The sequence below is a fragment of the Monodelphis domestica genome, chromosome 7 (genome assembly GCF_027887165.1).
Source record: "Monodelphis domestica isolate mMonDom1 chromosome 7, mMonDom1.pri, whole genome shotgun sequence".
Lineage (NCBI taxonomy): Eukaryota > Metazoa > Chordata > Mammalia > Didelphimorphia > Didelphidae > Monodelphis > Monodelphis domestica.
Genome location: NC_077233.1, coordinates 291167649 through 291181752, shown reverse-complemented (window position 1 = coordinate 291181752; position 14104 = coordinate 291167649). Strand labels below are relative to the sequence as shown.

Sequence of the window (14104 nt, the reverse complement as noted above, 5' to 3'; positions counted from 1 at the left end):
CATCTCCCTCTCGGTTTCTCTCTGTGTCTGTCTCTATCTCTCTCTTTCTTTCTGTCTCCCTCCCTCTCTCTGTGTGTCTCTATCTCTGTCTCTCTGTCTCTCTGTCTCTCTGTCTCTCTCTCCCTCTCTCTCTCTCTGTCTCCCTCTCTGTGTGTGTGTCCCTCCCTCTCTCTGTGTCTCTCTCTCTGTCTCTGCCTCTCTCTCTCCTTCTTTCTCTGTCTCCCTCCCTCTCTGTGTGTGTCTCTCTCTCTGTCTCTGCCTCTTCCTCTCTCTCCTCAATCCTTCTCAGTGTCCTTTGCTGCTGGATCTTCATCCAGACCAAACCCATTACCCCACGGGGACCCACGAGGTAAGATCTGGGCCCTCTCCTCTTCTCTCTCAGTATTGCTGCTCCACTGAATGATCCCATCAACCTGTGGATGCAGCAGATTCTCAGATCTATTTCTCTAGACCTAACCTCTCTCCTGACCCCCCCCCCCCCAGTCTCACACTTCCAACTGCCTCGTGGACATCTCGACCTGAATGTCTGATAAATCTCTCTCGCTAAGGTCCAGAAGTGAACTGATAATATTCTCCCTCCCTTCCTATAAATGTCCCTCTTACTATTCAGGCTTGCACCTGGTGCAATTCCTCTTCACCATACACCTTCGGGACTCATGGCCCACTTGGTTCCCTTAGTCAGATCTCCCCCCACTCCATGGCTGACAAAACAGTCTCCCTAAAGTAAAGGTCTGACTGTGTGTCCCCCGACTCCGCCTCCCCCCATCCATACGTGCCAGGACCGAATGGAGGATCCTTGTTTTCAGAACTTCCTCACAGCCGTGTCCTTGCTAACATCTGGCTCCTGCCGACAGACGACCGCCTATTGGTATTTGGCTCCTTGCTGAGTCACGTGAGAGAGTCCGCCTCTCGCCGTGCCGTCATCCAGGCCTGCGAGGCTCTCTTCATCTGTCTGCTGCTCTTGACGTCTCAACTCAAGCCCGCCTTCGGCCAGCAAGTGCTCCCTCATCTTCCCGCTCTCCTTCGTCTGAAGGGCCGGCCCCGAGGCGCAGGCAGGTGCCTAGTAAAGGCCGGCTGACTTGTCGTCGTCCCGTTTGCCTTGAAGTCATTTGCCAAGCTGACAAGTGACTCGCTGCTCCGAGTCCTGTTACGAGGGTTCCACAGTCACAGGCAAGGACACGTCCTTGGACAATTCACCCAGAGGCCTCTCCTCAGCAGGTGGTCCATAAGAAGTGACCCCCCCAGCCCCCCCATACCAAAGCTTTCCTCTTCTCCAAGATAAAAGAGGAGGAGGAGGAGCCAGTGGGGACGCCAAGCACTATGCACGCGCATTCCTCTATGAAGCACATAACAGTGACCAGAAGGAGACGAAGCCCCTCTGGGTCAGCCCCACCCAGGTTCTGCTTAGCACCACTTTCCCACCTCCCTCCCTGTTGTACCTGCCGCTCCCCAAAAGGCTCTTGGGAAATAAAGGGGCCTCCGGTCCCAGAGACTAGCACGCTGGCAAGAGCTCCATCCGGGAGCGCCAGGAAGCCTCGCTCCACAGGGAGAATCCCAAGGTGCGTGGGGGAAGGCAGGAGGAGGAGGCGCGCGGCCACTCACCTGAGCGCCGTCATAGCTGAAGATCCCCACCACACTGACTGGGACGACTTTGTTGACGCTTCGCCCCAGAGCCTTCCGGTTGAGGGCAAACACAAAGGGGACGTTCTGCTCGCAGGCATAGTCGATGATGGTGTGCAGCGTCTCGTCCAGCCCACCTGGAAGAAAGCGCAGACAGGGAGCGGCGCTGTGAAAGTGCGCTCGGCGCCAAGGGAGAGCCAAAGGAGCACGGCAGGTCTGCCCGCGTACGTCGCCTCTCCCCACACGTCCCGTCCCTGCTACACCGCGCAGGCCTCGGCGTCTCGATCCCCGCCCCAGGCCGGGTTACCGCTCAGAGCCATCTCCTTAAATAACATTTATTAGCTGCCTACTGTGTGCCAGTCGCTGCACCAGGCACCGAGAAAGAAAGGCGAACCCTTCCCTTCTCTCAGAAGCCCGACGTAGACAAGACGGACCGCACTTTTCATCTGCAGCGCGACTCGGTTTCAACGCCGCAGAACTAAGATGCCTCAGCCTGGAACTCCTCATTTCCCTCCCAAGTGTCCAGTGTCCTTTTGGGTGTGTGCAAAGTTGCACGGCTCACTGATTCTTTTGCATGTGTGCACGCACACATGGGCACGCATACAGGCACACACAGGCACACACAGGCACACACAGACACACACACACAGACACACACACATGCACGCACAGGCACACACGGGCACACACAGACACACACACACTCAGAGCGGCACTTCATGCAGTCCACAAAGAGCTGAAGATGATCCCTCCTGCGAGGGTTGGGACCAAAGCAGCCTCAGGACCACGACTGTGTTCTAGATAACAACGGGCACAAGGGATGGAAGCCCCAAGCGAACTGCGGCGCAGGAAAACCATGTACCCAATGGCTACCACCATGTGCAGGGAAAGAAGAGCGAGGCGAAGGCCTGCTTCACTCGATCCTCGTCTCTCCAGCGCTTGGTGAGGAGCAGACGTGTCCATGGGCGACTCAAAGCAACAAAGAGGGAAGTGCAGCCGTGGATAACGATCGCGGCCAACCTCGATACTAAAGAAGCGTCTCTGCAGAAGGAGAAGATTGTGGATACAGAAAACTGCATGAACTACCCAACATGGGCTGGTCCCAGTAGGGGAAAGGGACAGATAGACTTGGAAATGAATGAGATAAAAAATGTCAATACAATTCTAATTGTGCAATTAAAAAAAAGACTGTAAGTTCCCGGAGGGCAGAAGCAATCCTTTTTCTTATTTCTATCTCCAGTACTTGGCCCAGTATCTTAATTAATGTTGATTAAATTGGGGAAATTCTCATAGGGATGGCCCTAAGATTAAGGAGAGTTAGAAAGGCTTCTTGAGGAAGCTGAGACTTTCAGGAAGGCAGGGAGGCCAGGAGGAGGATAGGAGAAGGAATTCCAGGCATGGGGGACAGCCACTACAAAGGCAAGGAGTTAGAAATTAGAGTATTCTTTAAGAGGAAGAGCAAGGAGAGGAGTGCCACTGAAATATTTGGAGGAGAATAAAGTAGGAGATAAGGAAGGAAGGGCCAGGTTACGAAGGCACTTAAAAGCAAAACACAGCATTATATATAGGATCTTGGAAGGAATCGAGAACCACTAGAGATGACTCAATGAGGGTAGAGTGGAGAGGAGGCTGTAGCGTGCTCAGACTGGTGTTTTAGGAAGATCAATTGTGAATTTCAAAACTCCCCCACCCTATTCAGACCATTCTTTAGAAGATCGAATTTAGCTATTTCCTGATCAATAACAATAGAGACACTTGGAATAACAGAATCAGGTCTTGGAAACCACATTCTCCACCCTACTCAGGGTAACAAGATGAGGAAGGGCTGCAGCAAAACTCAAGATTTAATTATCTGAGGAGATGGCCTTCAACAGACATGTGCAAAAAGGACAGACCTCTGGGCGGTCCTAAGTCAAGCTAGAGCTGCCATTGGCACATGTGAGACACAGGAAGTGAGGTAGAGGACAGCTCAGGAGTTCTCGTGACTTTCCGGGAGGAGGGAGAGAGGTGGTTGGAGCCTGGTGCTTGGAGTTGGAGGAGCCCACAGACTGTTTTCTCCTTTTTGGTCACGTGAGTGATAGGGACTGATCTCTCTCTTTGCCTTGGCTATCCAGGGCCTTGGGCCCGCTTTGGCTCAGCCTAAGCAGAGTGGGTATTTAAGCCCTATTCCCTTCTCTCCCTTTTCCCTCTCTCTCTCTCCGCCCCCCTCTCTCCCTCTAATACTTTCTTCCTCCAGTTTGTAATTAAAACACCATAAAAAAAGGTTGACGGCTGACTTGAGTTTTCATTTAGGAATTACATAGCTGAATTCCTTGGCGACCTTAAATTAATATATATCAGTCTTTTAAAGTGATTTCGATATCACACAATCAAACAACTAAGTAGAAGATAAACAGAGACAAGGAGACCAACCAGAAGGTCACTGTAACAATCCAGGCATGAGGTGATGATGGCACACCATTTCAGCTTGTGGAAAGAAAGTTGATGATTTTCAGAGTCCAAATATCTCTGATGATGAAACTTGGGAAAATATTTTGTACCCTCTCCCCCAAATGTATATATTTTGCCATAAATTCTATAGATGTACTACTCTACTAATAACTATTATGCATTACAAAATATTAAACTTTGATATCAGAATAAAGCAATATTTGATCCAGAAGTCTACTAGGAGCCAAGGGAGTTTAGAAAGCAGGGGAGTGACATAATGAGCCTTGTGATTTGGGAAAATCACTTTGGGAGCTGTATGAAGGACGGACTGGAGAGGGAAGAGCCTCAACGCAGCAATGCACATTAGGAGACCATTGCAATAACCTCAGAAAGAGGTGCTAAAGGCCTTAATCAGTGTGCTTTTACAGACAGAGAAAAGGAAACAGATACAAAATGTTTTGGAGGCAGCCACAGCAATAACTGACAACTGACTGGATACATGGAGTAAGGAGGGATGAATAGTAAGTAGCACTAATGCCATAAACTTAATTACGGATGATGGTGCCTTTCATAGAAAGAGCAAAATGATGAAGAGGGATGGTTTTCCACCATTCTATGTTCTGACAACCTGCTCACACAACCCATTTCCTGGAGTCAGGCCATGTAGCCTTTGGAATTCACTTTGGAATCCACTGGTCTACACAATCAAATTTAGTACAAGAAAACAATTTGGTAGCATCTTGGAATATTGTGAAGTTAAAGACAAGAATTATTTTGAAGGCAAAAGTCATCAAATGCAGGTCTTCAGCATGATTACAGGTTTGAATACTGACTTTTGAGCTTAATAATGACAATGAGAGAATATACTTAAATTCTGTACCCAAAGCAGTCCTAGAGTTAATATTTATATCTCTAACATTGTCACTAATAAAAATGAGAATCAACAGATCAACAAATTGGGCATGCAACAAAAACTGGGAACTAACAAATTTTTAAAGGCAATTAACTCCCAAAATGGACATTTTGAAAATCAAAGAAGAGATGAACAAAATCTAAGTCAAAAAAAGTTGAATTAAGCTATAAACTACAAGTTATTTTAAGAATAAACTAATTTTAAAAACCCATTAGCTAATTTGACTTTTTAAAAAGGAAACCAAATTACCTCTATCAAAAATAAAAAGGTGAATTTACAACAAATAAATGAAATTATTTGAAATGGATGTTTTAAAAAAATTAAATTATTAAGAAATAGAGAACTGGAGACTTCCGGTTAAGATGGCGGCTTAGAGAAAGCTAAAGCTCAGATCTCCGGAAAACCCTTCCCGACCGATCTCAAAATATAAGCTCCTAGGGCGCCGAAATTCAAAACGATCAACAGCACAGACCCTGGGAACCCTCTTCCTGGACCTGGACCCGGTTCAAAAGGTACGGCTCCCCTTAAAAGCCAGAACCGGAGATCACTCGGACCTCAGGGGTAGGAGCGCAGAGTCCAAGGCTCCCGGAAGCCGCAGCCCAGCCGGGCTCAGAGAGCAGAACCCTCAGGGCCTTCTACAGTCCCGGTGAAAGTTACTGCCTGGGGCTTCCGCTGCAGAGAGCTGGTCGAAACAACAGCAACCCTCAGGGCGGGCAAGACAGCCTCAAGGGCTGGATCCTGCTATCCAAGTCTCAGTGAAAGTCCTTGCCCGGAGCTTGGGAAAGCTGCAGCCCATCCCCCCCGCAGGCCTACGAAACAGCCTCACGGCCAGCGATTCTGAAGGCAACTTCCGGAAAGGGAGCCGGGGGGAGAGTGTGGCCTCGTGGTCCGACCCTTCCATTCCAGTTCCAGTGAGGCATATTCAGTTTAACCCAGGGAAAGCTCATAGAACTATCTGCCCAGGACTAAAGCCTCTGAACACCAGAAACAGACAAGAAAAACTAAACCTCCACATTCAGAAATGGCAAACTCCACAGAACCACAGAAGCCCCAAAATACCAAGAAAAATAAGAAGAAAGGGGCGACTTTGGACACATTCTATGGAGCCAAAATACAAAATACAGAGCAGACAGAAGATAATATAAAAGAAAATGCTCCAAAACCTTCCAAAGGAAATGGAAACTCTCCACAAACCTATGAAGAATTTGAATCAGAAATGACCAAAAAGATGGAAGCCTTCTGGGAGGAAAAGTTGGAAATAATGCAAAAGAAATTCACGCATCTACAAAACCAGTTTGACCAAACTGTAAAAGAAAACCAGGCTTTAAAGCAAGAACTAATAAAGCAAAGCCAAAACACCAAGAAATTAGAAGAGAACATAAAATATCTCACCAACAAGGTGATAGATCTGGAAAACAGGGGGAGAAGAGAAAATTTAAGAATAATTGGACTCCCAGAAAAGCCAGAAATAAACACCAAACTGGACATGGTGATACAAGATATAATCAAAGAAAATTGCCCAGAGATTCTAGAACAAGGGGGCAATACAGCCACTGACAGAGCTCACAGAACACCTTCTACACTAAACCCCCAAAAGACAACTCCCAGGAATGTAATTGCCAAATTCCAAAGCTATCAAACAAAAGAAAAAATCCTACAGGAAGCCAGAAAAAGACAATTTAGATATAAAGGAATGCCAATCAGGGTCACACAAGACCTTGCAAGTTCTACGCTGAATGATCGTAAGGCATGGAACATGATCTTCAGAGAGGCAAGAGAGCTGGGTCTCCAACCAAGAATCAGCTACCCAGCAAAACTGACTATATACTTCCAAGGGAAAGTATGGGCATTCAACAAAATAGAAGACTTCCAACTTTTTGCAAAGAAAAGACCAGAGCTCTGTGGAAAGTTTGACACCGAAAATCAAAGAGCAAGGAATACCTGAAAAGGTAAATATTAAGGAAAGGGGAAAATGTTATCTTCTTCTTTTACTCAAACTCTCTTCTATAAGGACTACATTTATATCAACCTATGTATACTAACATGTGGGGAAAATGTAATGTATAAATAGGGGGTAAAGAAAGACCAAATAGAATAATGGTTCTCACACAAAGATTCACATGGGAAGGGGAGGGGAAGAAAACTCCTATAAGAAGGAGAGGAAGGGGGGGGGGGTTACTTAAACCTCAATCTCAGGGAAATCAACTCTGAGAGGGAAAAACATCCAGATCCATTGGGATCTTGAATTCTATCTTACCCAACAAGGGTAAGGAGAAGGGAAAACCAAGGGGGGGAGGGGGAGAGGGAGAACAAAAAGGGAGGGAAAGAGAGGGGGGAGGGGGAGGGAACAAAAAGGGAGGGACTAAAAAGGGAAACATCAAGGGAGGGGACAAGGGGGACTGTTTCAAAGTAAATCACTGGACTAAAAGGTAGAGCCGAAGAAGAAAAGGTTAGAATTAGGGAAGGCAATCAAAATGCTAGGGAGTCCACAAATGACAATCATAACTTTGAACGTGAATGGGATGAACTCACCCATAAAACTTAGACGAATAGCAGAATGGATTAGAATCCAAAACCCTACCATATGTTGTCTTCAAGAAACACACATGAGGCGGGTTGACACCCACAAGGTCAGAATTAAAGGATGGAGTAAGACCTTCTGGGCTTCAACTGATAGAAAGAAGGCAGGAGTGGTAATCATGATATCTGATAAAGCCAATGCAAAAATAGACCTGATCAAAAGGGATAGGGAAGGTAATTATATTTTGTTAAAAGGGACTATAGACAATGAGGAAATATCATTAATCAATATGTATGCACCAAATAATATAGCACCCAAATTTCTAATGGAGAAACTAGGAGAATTGAAGGAAGAAATAGACAATAAAACCATACTAGTGGGAGACTTAAACCAACCATTATCAAATTTAGATAAATCAAATCAAAAAATAAATAAGAAAGAGGTAAAAGAAGTGAATGAAATCTTAGAAAAATTAGAATTAATAGACATATGGAGAAAAATAAATAGGGATAAAAAGGAATACACCTTCTTCTCAGCACCACATGGCACATTCACAAAAATTGACCATACATTAGGTCACAGAAACATAGCACACAAATGCAGAAAAGCAGAAATAATGAATGCAGCCTTCTCAGATCACAAGGCAATAAAAATAATGATTAGTAATGGTATGTGGAAAACCAAATCTAAAACCAATTGGAAATTAAACAATATGATACTCCAAAACCGTTTAGTTAAAGAAGAAATCATAGAAACAATTAATAATTTCATCGAGGAAAATGACAATGGCGAAACATCCTTTCAAACCTTTTGGGATGCAGCCAAAGCGGTAATCAGAGGTAAATTCATATCCCTGAATGCTTATATTAACAAACAAGGGAGAGCAGAGATCAATCAATTGGAAATGCAAATGAAAAAACTGGAAAGCGATCAAATTAAAAACCCCCAGCAGAAAACCAAATTAGAAATCCTAAAAATTAAGGGAGAAATTAATAAAATCGAAAGTGATAGAACTATTGATTTAATAAATGAGACAAGAAGCTGGTACTTTGAAAAAACAAACAAAATAGACAAGGTACTGGTCAATCTAGTTAAAAAAAAGGAAGGAAGAAAAGCAAATTCACAGCATTAAAGATGAAAAGGGGGACAGCACCTCCAATGAGGAGGAAATTAAGGCAATCATTAGAAATTACTTTGCCCAATTATATGGCAATAAATACACCAATTTAGGAGAAATGGATGAATATATACAAAAATACAAACTGCCTAGACTAACAGAAGAGGAAATAGAATTCCTAAATAATCCCATATCAGAAATTGAAATCCAACAAGCCATCAAAGAACTTCCTAAGAAAAAGTCCCCAGGGCCTGATGGATTCACCTGTGAATTCTATCAAACATTCAGAGAACAGTTAATCCCAATACTATACAAACTATTTGACATAATAAGCAAAGAGGGAGTTCTACCAAACTCCTTTTACGACACAAACATGGTACTGATTCCAAAACCAGGCAGGTCAAAAACAGAGAAAGAAAACTATAAACAAAATCTCCCTAATGAATATAGATGCAAAAATTTTAAATAGGATACTAGCAAAAAGACTCCAGCAAGTGATCAGAAGGATCATTCACCATGATCAAGTAGGATTCATACCAGGGATGCAGGGCTGGTTCAACATTAGGAAAACCATCCACATAATTGACCACATCAACAAGCAAACTAGCAAGAATCACATGATTATTTCAATAGATGCAGAAAAAGCCTTTGATAAAATAAAACACCCATTCCTATTAAAAACACTAGAAAGCATAGGAATAGAAGGGTCATTCCTAAAAATAATAAACAGTATATATCTAAAACCAACAGCTAATATCATCTGCAATGGGGATAAACTAGATGCATTCCCAATAAGATCAGGAGTGAAACAAGGATGCCCATTATCACCTCTACTATTTGACATTGTACTAGAAACACTAGCAGTAGCAATTAGAGAAGATAAAGGAATTGAAGGCATCAAAATAGGCAAGGAGGAGACCAAGTTATCACTCTTTGCGGATGACATGATGGTCTACTTAAAGAATCCTAGAGATTCAACCAAAAAGCTAATTGAAATAATCAACAACTTTAGCAAAGTTGCAGGATACAAAATAAACCCACATAAATCATCAGCTTTTCTATATATCTCCAACACAGCTCAGCAGCAAGAACTAGAAAGAGAAATCCCATTCAAAATCACCTTAGACAAAATAAAATACCTAGGAATCTACCTCCCAAGACAAACACAGGAACTATATGAACACAACTACAAAACACTCGCCACACAACTAAAACTAGACTTGAACAAATGGAAAAACATTAACTGCTCATGGATAGGACGAGCCAATATAATAAAAATGACCATCCTACCCAAACTTATTTATCTATTTAGTGCCATACCCATTGAACTACCAAAATACTTCTTCACTGATTTAGAAAAAACCATAACAAAGTTCATTTGGAAGAACAAAAGATCAAGGATATCCAGGGAAATAATGAAAAAAAACACATGTGATGGGGGCCTTGCAGTCCCTGACCTAAAACTATATTACAAAGCAGCAGTCATCAAAACAATTTGGTACTGGCTAAGAAACAGAAAGGAAGATCAGTGGAATAGACTGGGGGAAAGCGACCTCAGCAAGACAGTATACGATAAACCCAAAGATCCCAGCTTTTGGGACAAAAATCCACTATTCGATAAAAACTGCTGGGAAAATTGGAAGACAGTGTGGGAGAGACTAGGAATAGATCAACACCTCACACCCTACACCAAGATAAATTCAAAATGGGTGAGTGACTTAAACATAAAGAAGGAAACCATAAGTAAATTGGGTAAACACAGAATAGTATACATGTCAGACCTTTGGGAGGGGAAAGGCTTTAAAACCAAGCAAGATATAGAAAGAATCACAAAATGTAAAATAAATAATTTTGACTACATCAAACTAAAAAGCTTTTGTACAAACAAAACCAATATAACTAAAATCAGAAGGGAAACAACAAATTGGGAAAAAAATCTTCATAGAAACCTCTGACAAAGGTTTAATTACTCATATTTATAAAGAGCTAAATCAATTGTACACAAAATCAAGCCATTCTCCAATTGATAAATGGGCAAGGGAAATGGATAGGCAGTTCTCAGATAAAGAAATCAAAACTATTAACAAGCACATGAAGAAGTGTTCTACATCTCTTATAATCAGAGAGATGCAAATCAAAACAACTCTGAGGTATCACCTCACACCTAGCAGATTGGCTAACATAACAGCAAAGGAAAGTAATGAATGCTGGAGGGGATGTGGCAAAATAGGGACATTAATTCATTGCTGGTGGAGCTGTGAACTGATCCAACCATTCTGGAGGGCAATTTGGAACTATGCCCAAAGGGTGCTAAAAGAATATCTACCCGTTGACCCAGCCATAGCACTGCTGGGTCTGTACCCCAAAGAGATAATGGACACAAAGACTTGTACAAAAATATTCGTAGCTGCGCTCTTTGTGGTGGCCCAAAACTGGAAAATGAGGGGATGCCCATCAATTGGGGAATGGCTGAACAAACTGTGGTATATGTTGGTGATGGAGTACTATTGTGCTAAAAGGAATAATAAAGTGGAGAAGTTCCATGGAGACTGGAACAACCTCCAGGAAGTGATGCAGAGCGAGAGGAGCAGAACCAGGAGAACATTGTACACAGAGACAAACACACTGTGGTATCATCGAACGTAATGGACTTCTCCATTAGTGGTGGTGTAATGTCCCTGAACAACTTGCAGGGACCCAGGAGAAAAAAAACACCATTCATAAGCAAAGGATAAACTATGGGAGTGGAAACACCGAGAAAAAGCAACTGCCTGAATACAGAGGTTGAGGGGACATGACAGAGGATAGACTCTAAATGAACACTCTAATGCAAATACTATCAACAAAGCAATGGGTTCAAATCAAGAAAACATCTAATGCCCAGTGGACTTACGCGTCGGCTATGGGGGGTGGGGGGGGGAGGAAAAGAAAATGATCTATGTCTTTAACGAATAATGCTTGGAAATGACCAAATAAAATATATTAAAAAAAAAAAAAAGAAATAGAGAACTGAAATAACTCAAAATCAGGAAAAAAGAATAAGCTCCCAAAAGGGAAAAAGGATTTGAAGGACAGTTAATTCCAATATTATGTTAGCTCTTTGAAAAAAAGTTTTTAATGGGCCCTCCAAAATACTTTCTATGAAACAAGTCTGTCTAAACGAAAGAAAAGAAAAACAGAAAACAAAAACTAATGACTATTAATACAAAAAAATAAGCAAAGAGCCTATGGTCATAAAGATCATACAAGTGGCTCACAAAACTCCAAAGTGCCAGTCAGAACAGATTACAATGTAATAGGGAAATCTTAAACAAAAAGAAATAAAATTACAATGCGATATTTACTGTTGTTCAGTCATTCAGTTATATTCCATTTTTGGTGATCCCATAGACCATACTGTCCCATGATACCTGAACTGGTTTCCCATTTCTTTTTCCTGTGGAACACTTTTTATCACAAGTCAGTGATCTAGAATCTGGGCAAAAAGAGGTTAAGTGACTTTCCTGGGGTCACACAGTTAAGTGTTTGAACTTATATTTTAACTCGGATCTCTCTGACACCAGCCACTAGCTGCTTCACAATACAATATGGAGAATGTTAATTTGTGGTTCTCTAAGTAAAAATCTGGCTCCAGAAATGTTTTTGAGTTCGACACCAGAGCACTCTGTGTTCAATAAGGAAATTATCACAATATTAATAATATTGACAATGCATCAAAAGATGCAGGAAAAAAACGTTCACTTAGGACCAAATGAATCTTTCATGAGCGTGGTAAGCAGTAGAACCTATCTATATTCAAGAACTACCACAATGGGGACAAATCAGAGGTCTTTCTATTAAGATATGAGGTAAAGGCAGGATGTCCATTATTACTACTATTTCATATTGCCTATGACATTAAGACTAGTAAAGGAAATAAAAAACGAGCATGGACAAAGAGGAATGAAAATGATTGATTTTTTCAGATGAAAACTGAACCGGTAACTTCAACAAGGTAAAAATGAACACCAGCATTTCCATTTATCACCACCAAACCCTCCAGGAAGAGAAAAGGAAAAACATTTGCATTTAGAATGACTACAAAATGCATAAAATACTTGAGAGTCTACCTGCCAGGATACACAAAGGAATTCTATAAAATGAGGTATCAGCAAGAAGGTACAATTGATTGGCCTGGAGTTGGTACAAGCTGAATTCAAGTGTGATCGCAGACACACTGACTGTTATATGACCCTGTGTGAGTCACTTAATGTTTGTTTGCTTGTTTCCTTAACTGTAAAATAGGGATATAATAGCATCTACCTCCCAGGGTTGTTGTAACAATCAAATGAGATAATAATTAAAACTTAGCACATACGAGGCGCCAGATAAATGCTTATTTCCTTCCTCTTTATGAACACAATTTCAAGACAACCTTTATATACAGACTAAGTAATAGAAACATTATTTGCTCAAGAGCCCATATAATAAAAATGACAATCCTACCTAGATTGATTAACTTACTCGGTGCCAAACTATCAAAATACAATTAACTAGAAAAACAATAGATCAAAAATGATGATATGTAATATAATAATGTATTACAATATATTAATTAGGTAATTAGTATAACAACACAATAATGCAATAAAATAATAGCGAGAAAAACAGAAAAAGCAATAGCAAGATTCCTATGGAAGGAGAGACAAAGAATAACCTGAGGAAAATAAAAAACAGATAGGACAAAGGTATAACAGTAACTCGATTATAAAGCCATCAACTCAAACAAGTTGGTATTGGCTAAGAAATAAAATGGAAAACATTCAATAGGTAAACAACAAAGAGAAGCAAACAAGCAGAGAGTCTGATAAAGGCAACGGTCTCAGCCGTACTGACCGACGGAAAAGTGACTAAAATCTCACAATATGTTCATATGACATAAAGAACACCATAAATAAAGGAGAAGCGCAAGGCAGAAATGACCTTTCAGGCAGCAGCAATAGCTACCATTTAGACAGTACTTCCTAGGTGCCAGGTAATGGGCTCAGCGCGTTACGGTTGTTGTTTGAACCTCACAACCCTGGGAGGTGGGAGCTATTATCATCACCTCCATTTTACAAAGGAGGAGACTGAAGCAGAGCATCTAAGGCTGAAATCAGCTCGGGTTTTCCTGATTCAGGATATCCAGAGATCTACCTACTGTGCCACCTCACAAGATCTATGAAGAGGGAAGATATGATGACCCAATAAGGGATAAGAAAGGAAGATAAAATGGACAATCTTGATTACATAAGAATTTTTTTTCACAAACAAAATAGCAAAAATGAGAAGAAATAAATGGAAAAATCTTTGCAACAAGTTTTTCTGAAAAAGGCCTCATTGCCAAATTACAAACTTTATTAATAGCTTAAAATTTGCACTATGGGGGTCAGAGCCAAGATGGCAGAAAAGGTTCAGATTGTTATCCGTCTCTACCAAACTACCCTCTGAAAAACCAGAATATGATGCTTCAGAACAAATTCTG

At 41.8% G+C, this 14104-nt stretch overlaps 1 protein-coding gene across 2 annotated transcripts in view; it reads right to left on the bottom strand.

The window, feature by feature from the left end:
• SECISBP2 (SECIS binding protein 2) overlaps positions 1-14104 on the bottom strand; it is a 58213-nt gene that overhangs the window by 6425 nt on the left and 37684 nt on the right. Inside the window, exons 16-17 of one of the 2 annotated variants that reach the window (XM_056804515.1) lie at positions 1603-1757; positions 803-1144 (exon numbers count right to left, since the gene is read on the bottom strand). In XM_056804515.1, the coding sequence (XP_056660493.1) occupies positions 1106-1144; positions 1603-1757 (194 nt within the window). In that variant the 3' untranslated portion in view covers positions 803-1105. Of the gene's footprint in view, positions 1-802; positions 1145-1602; positions 1758-14104 lie in introns of those variants that run through there. The other variant, XM_007497815.3, reaches the window with a different exon arrangement.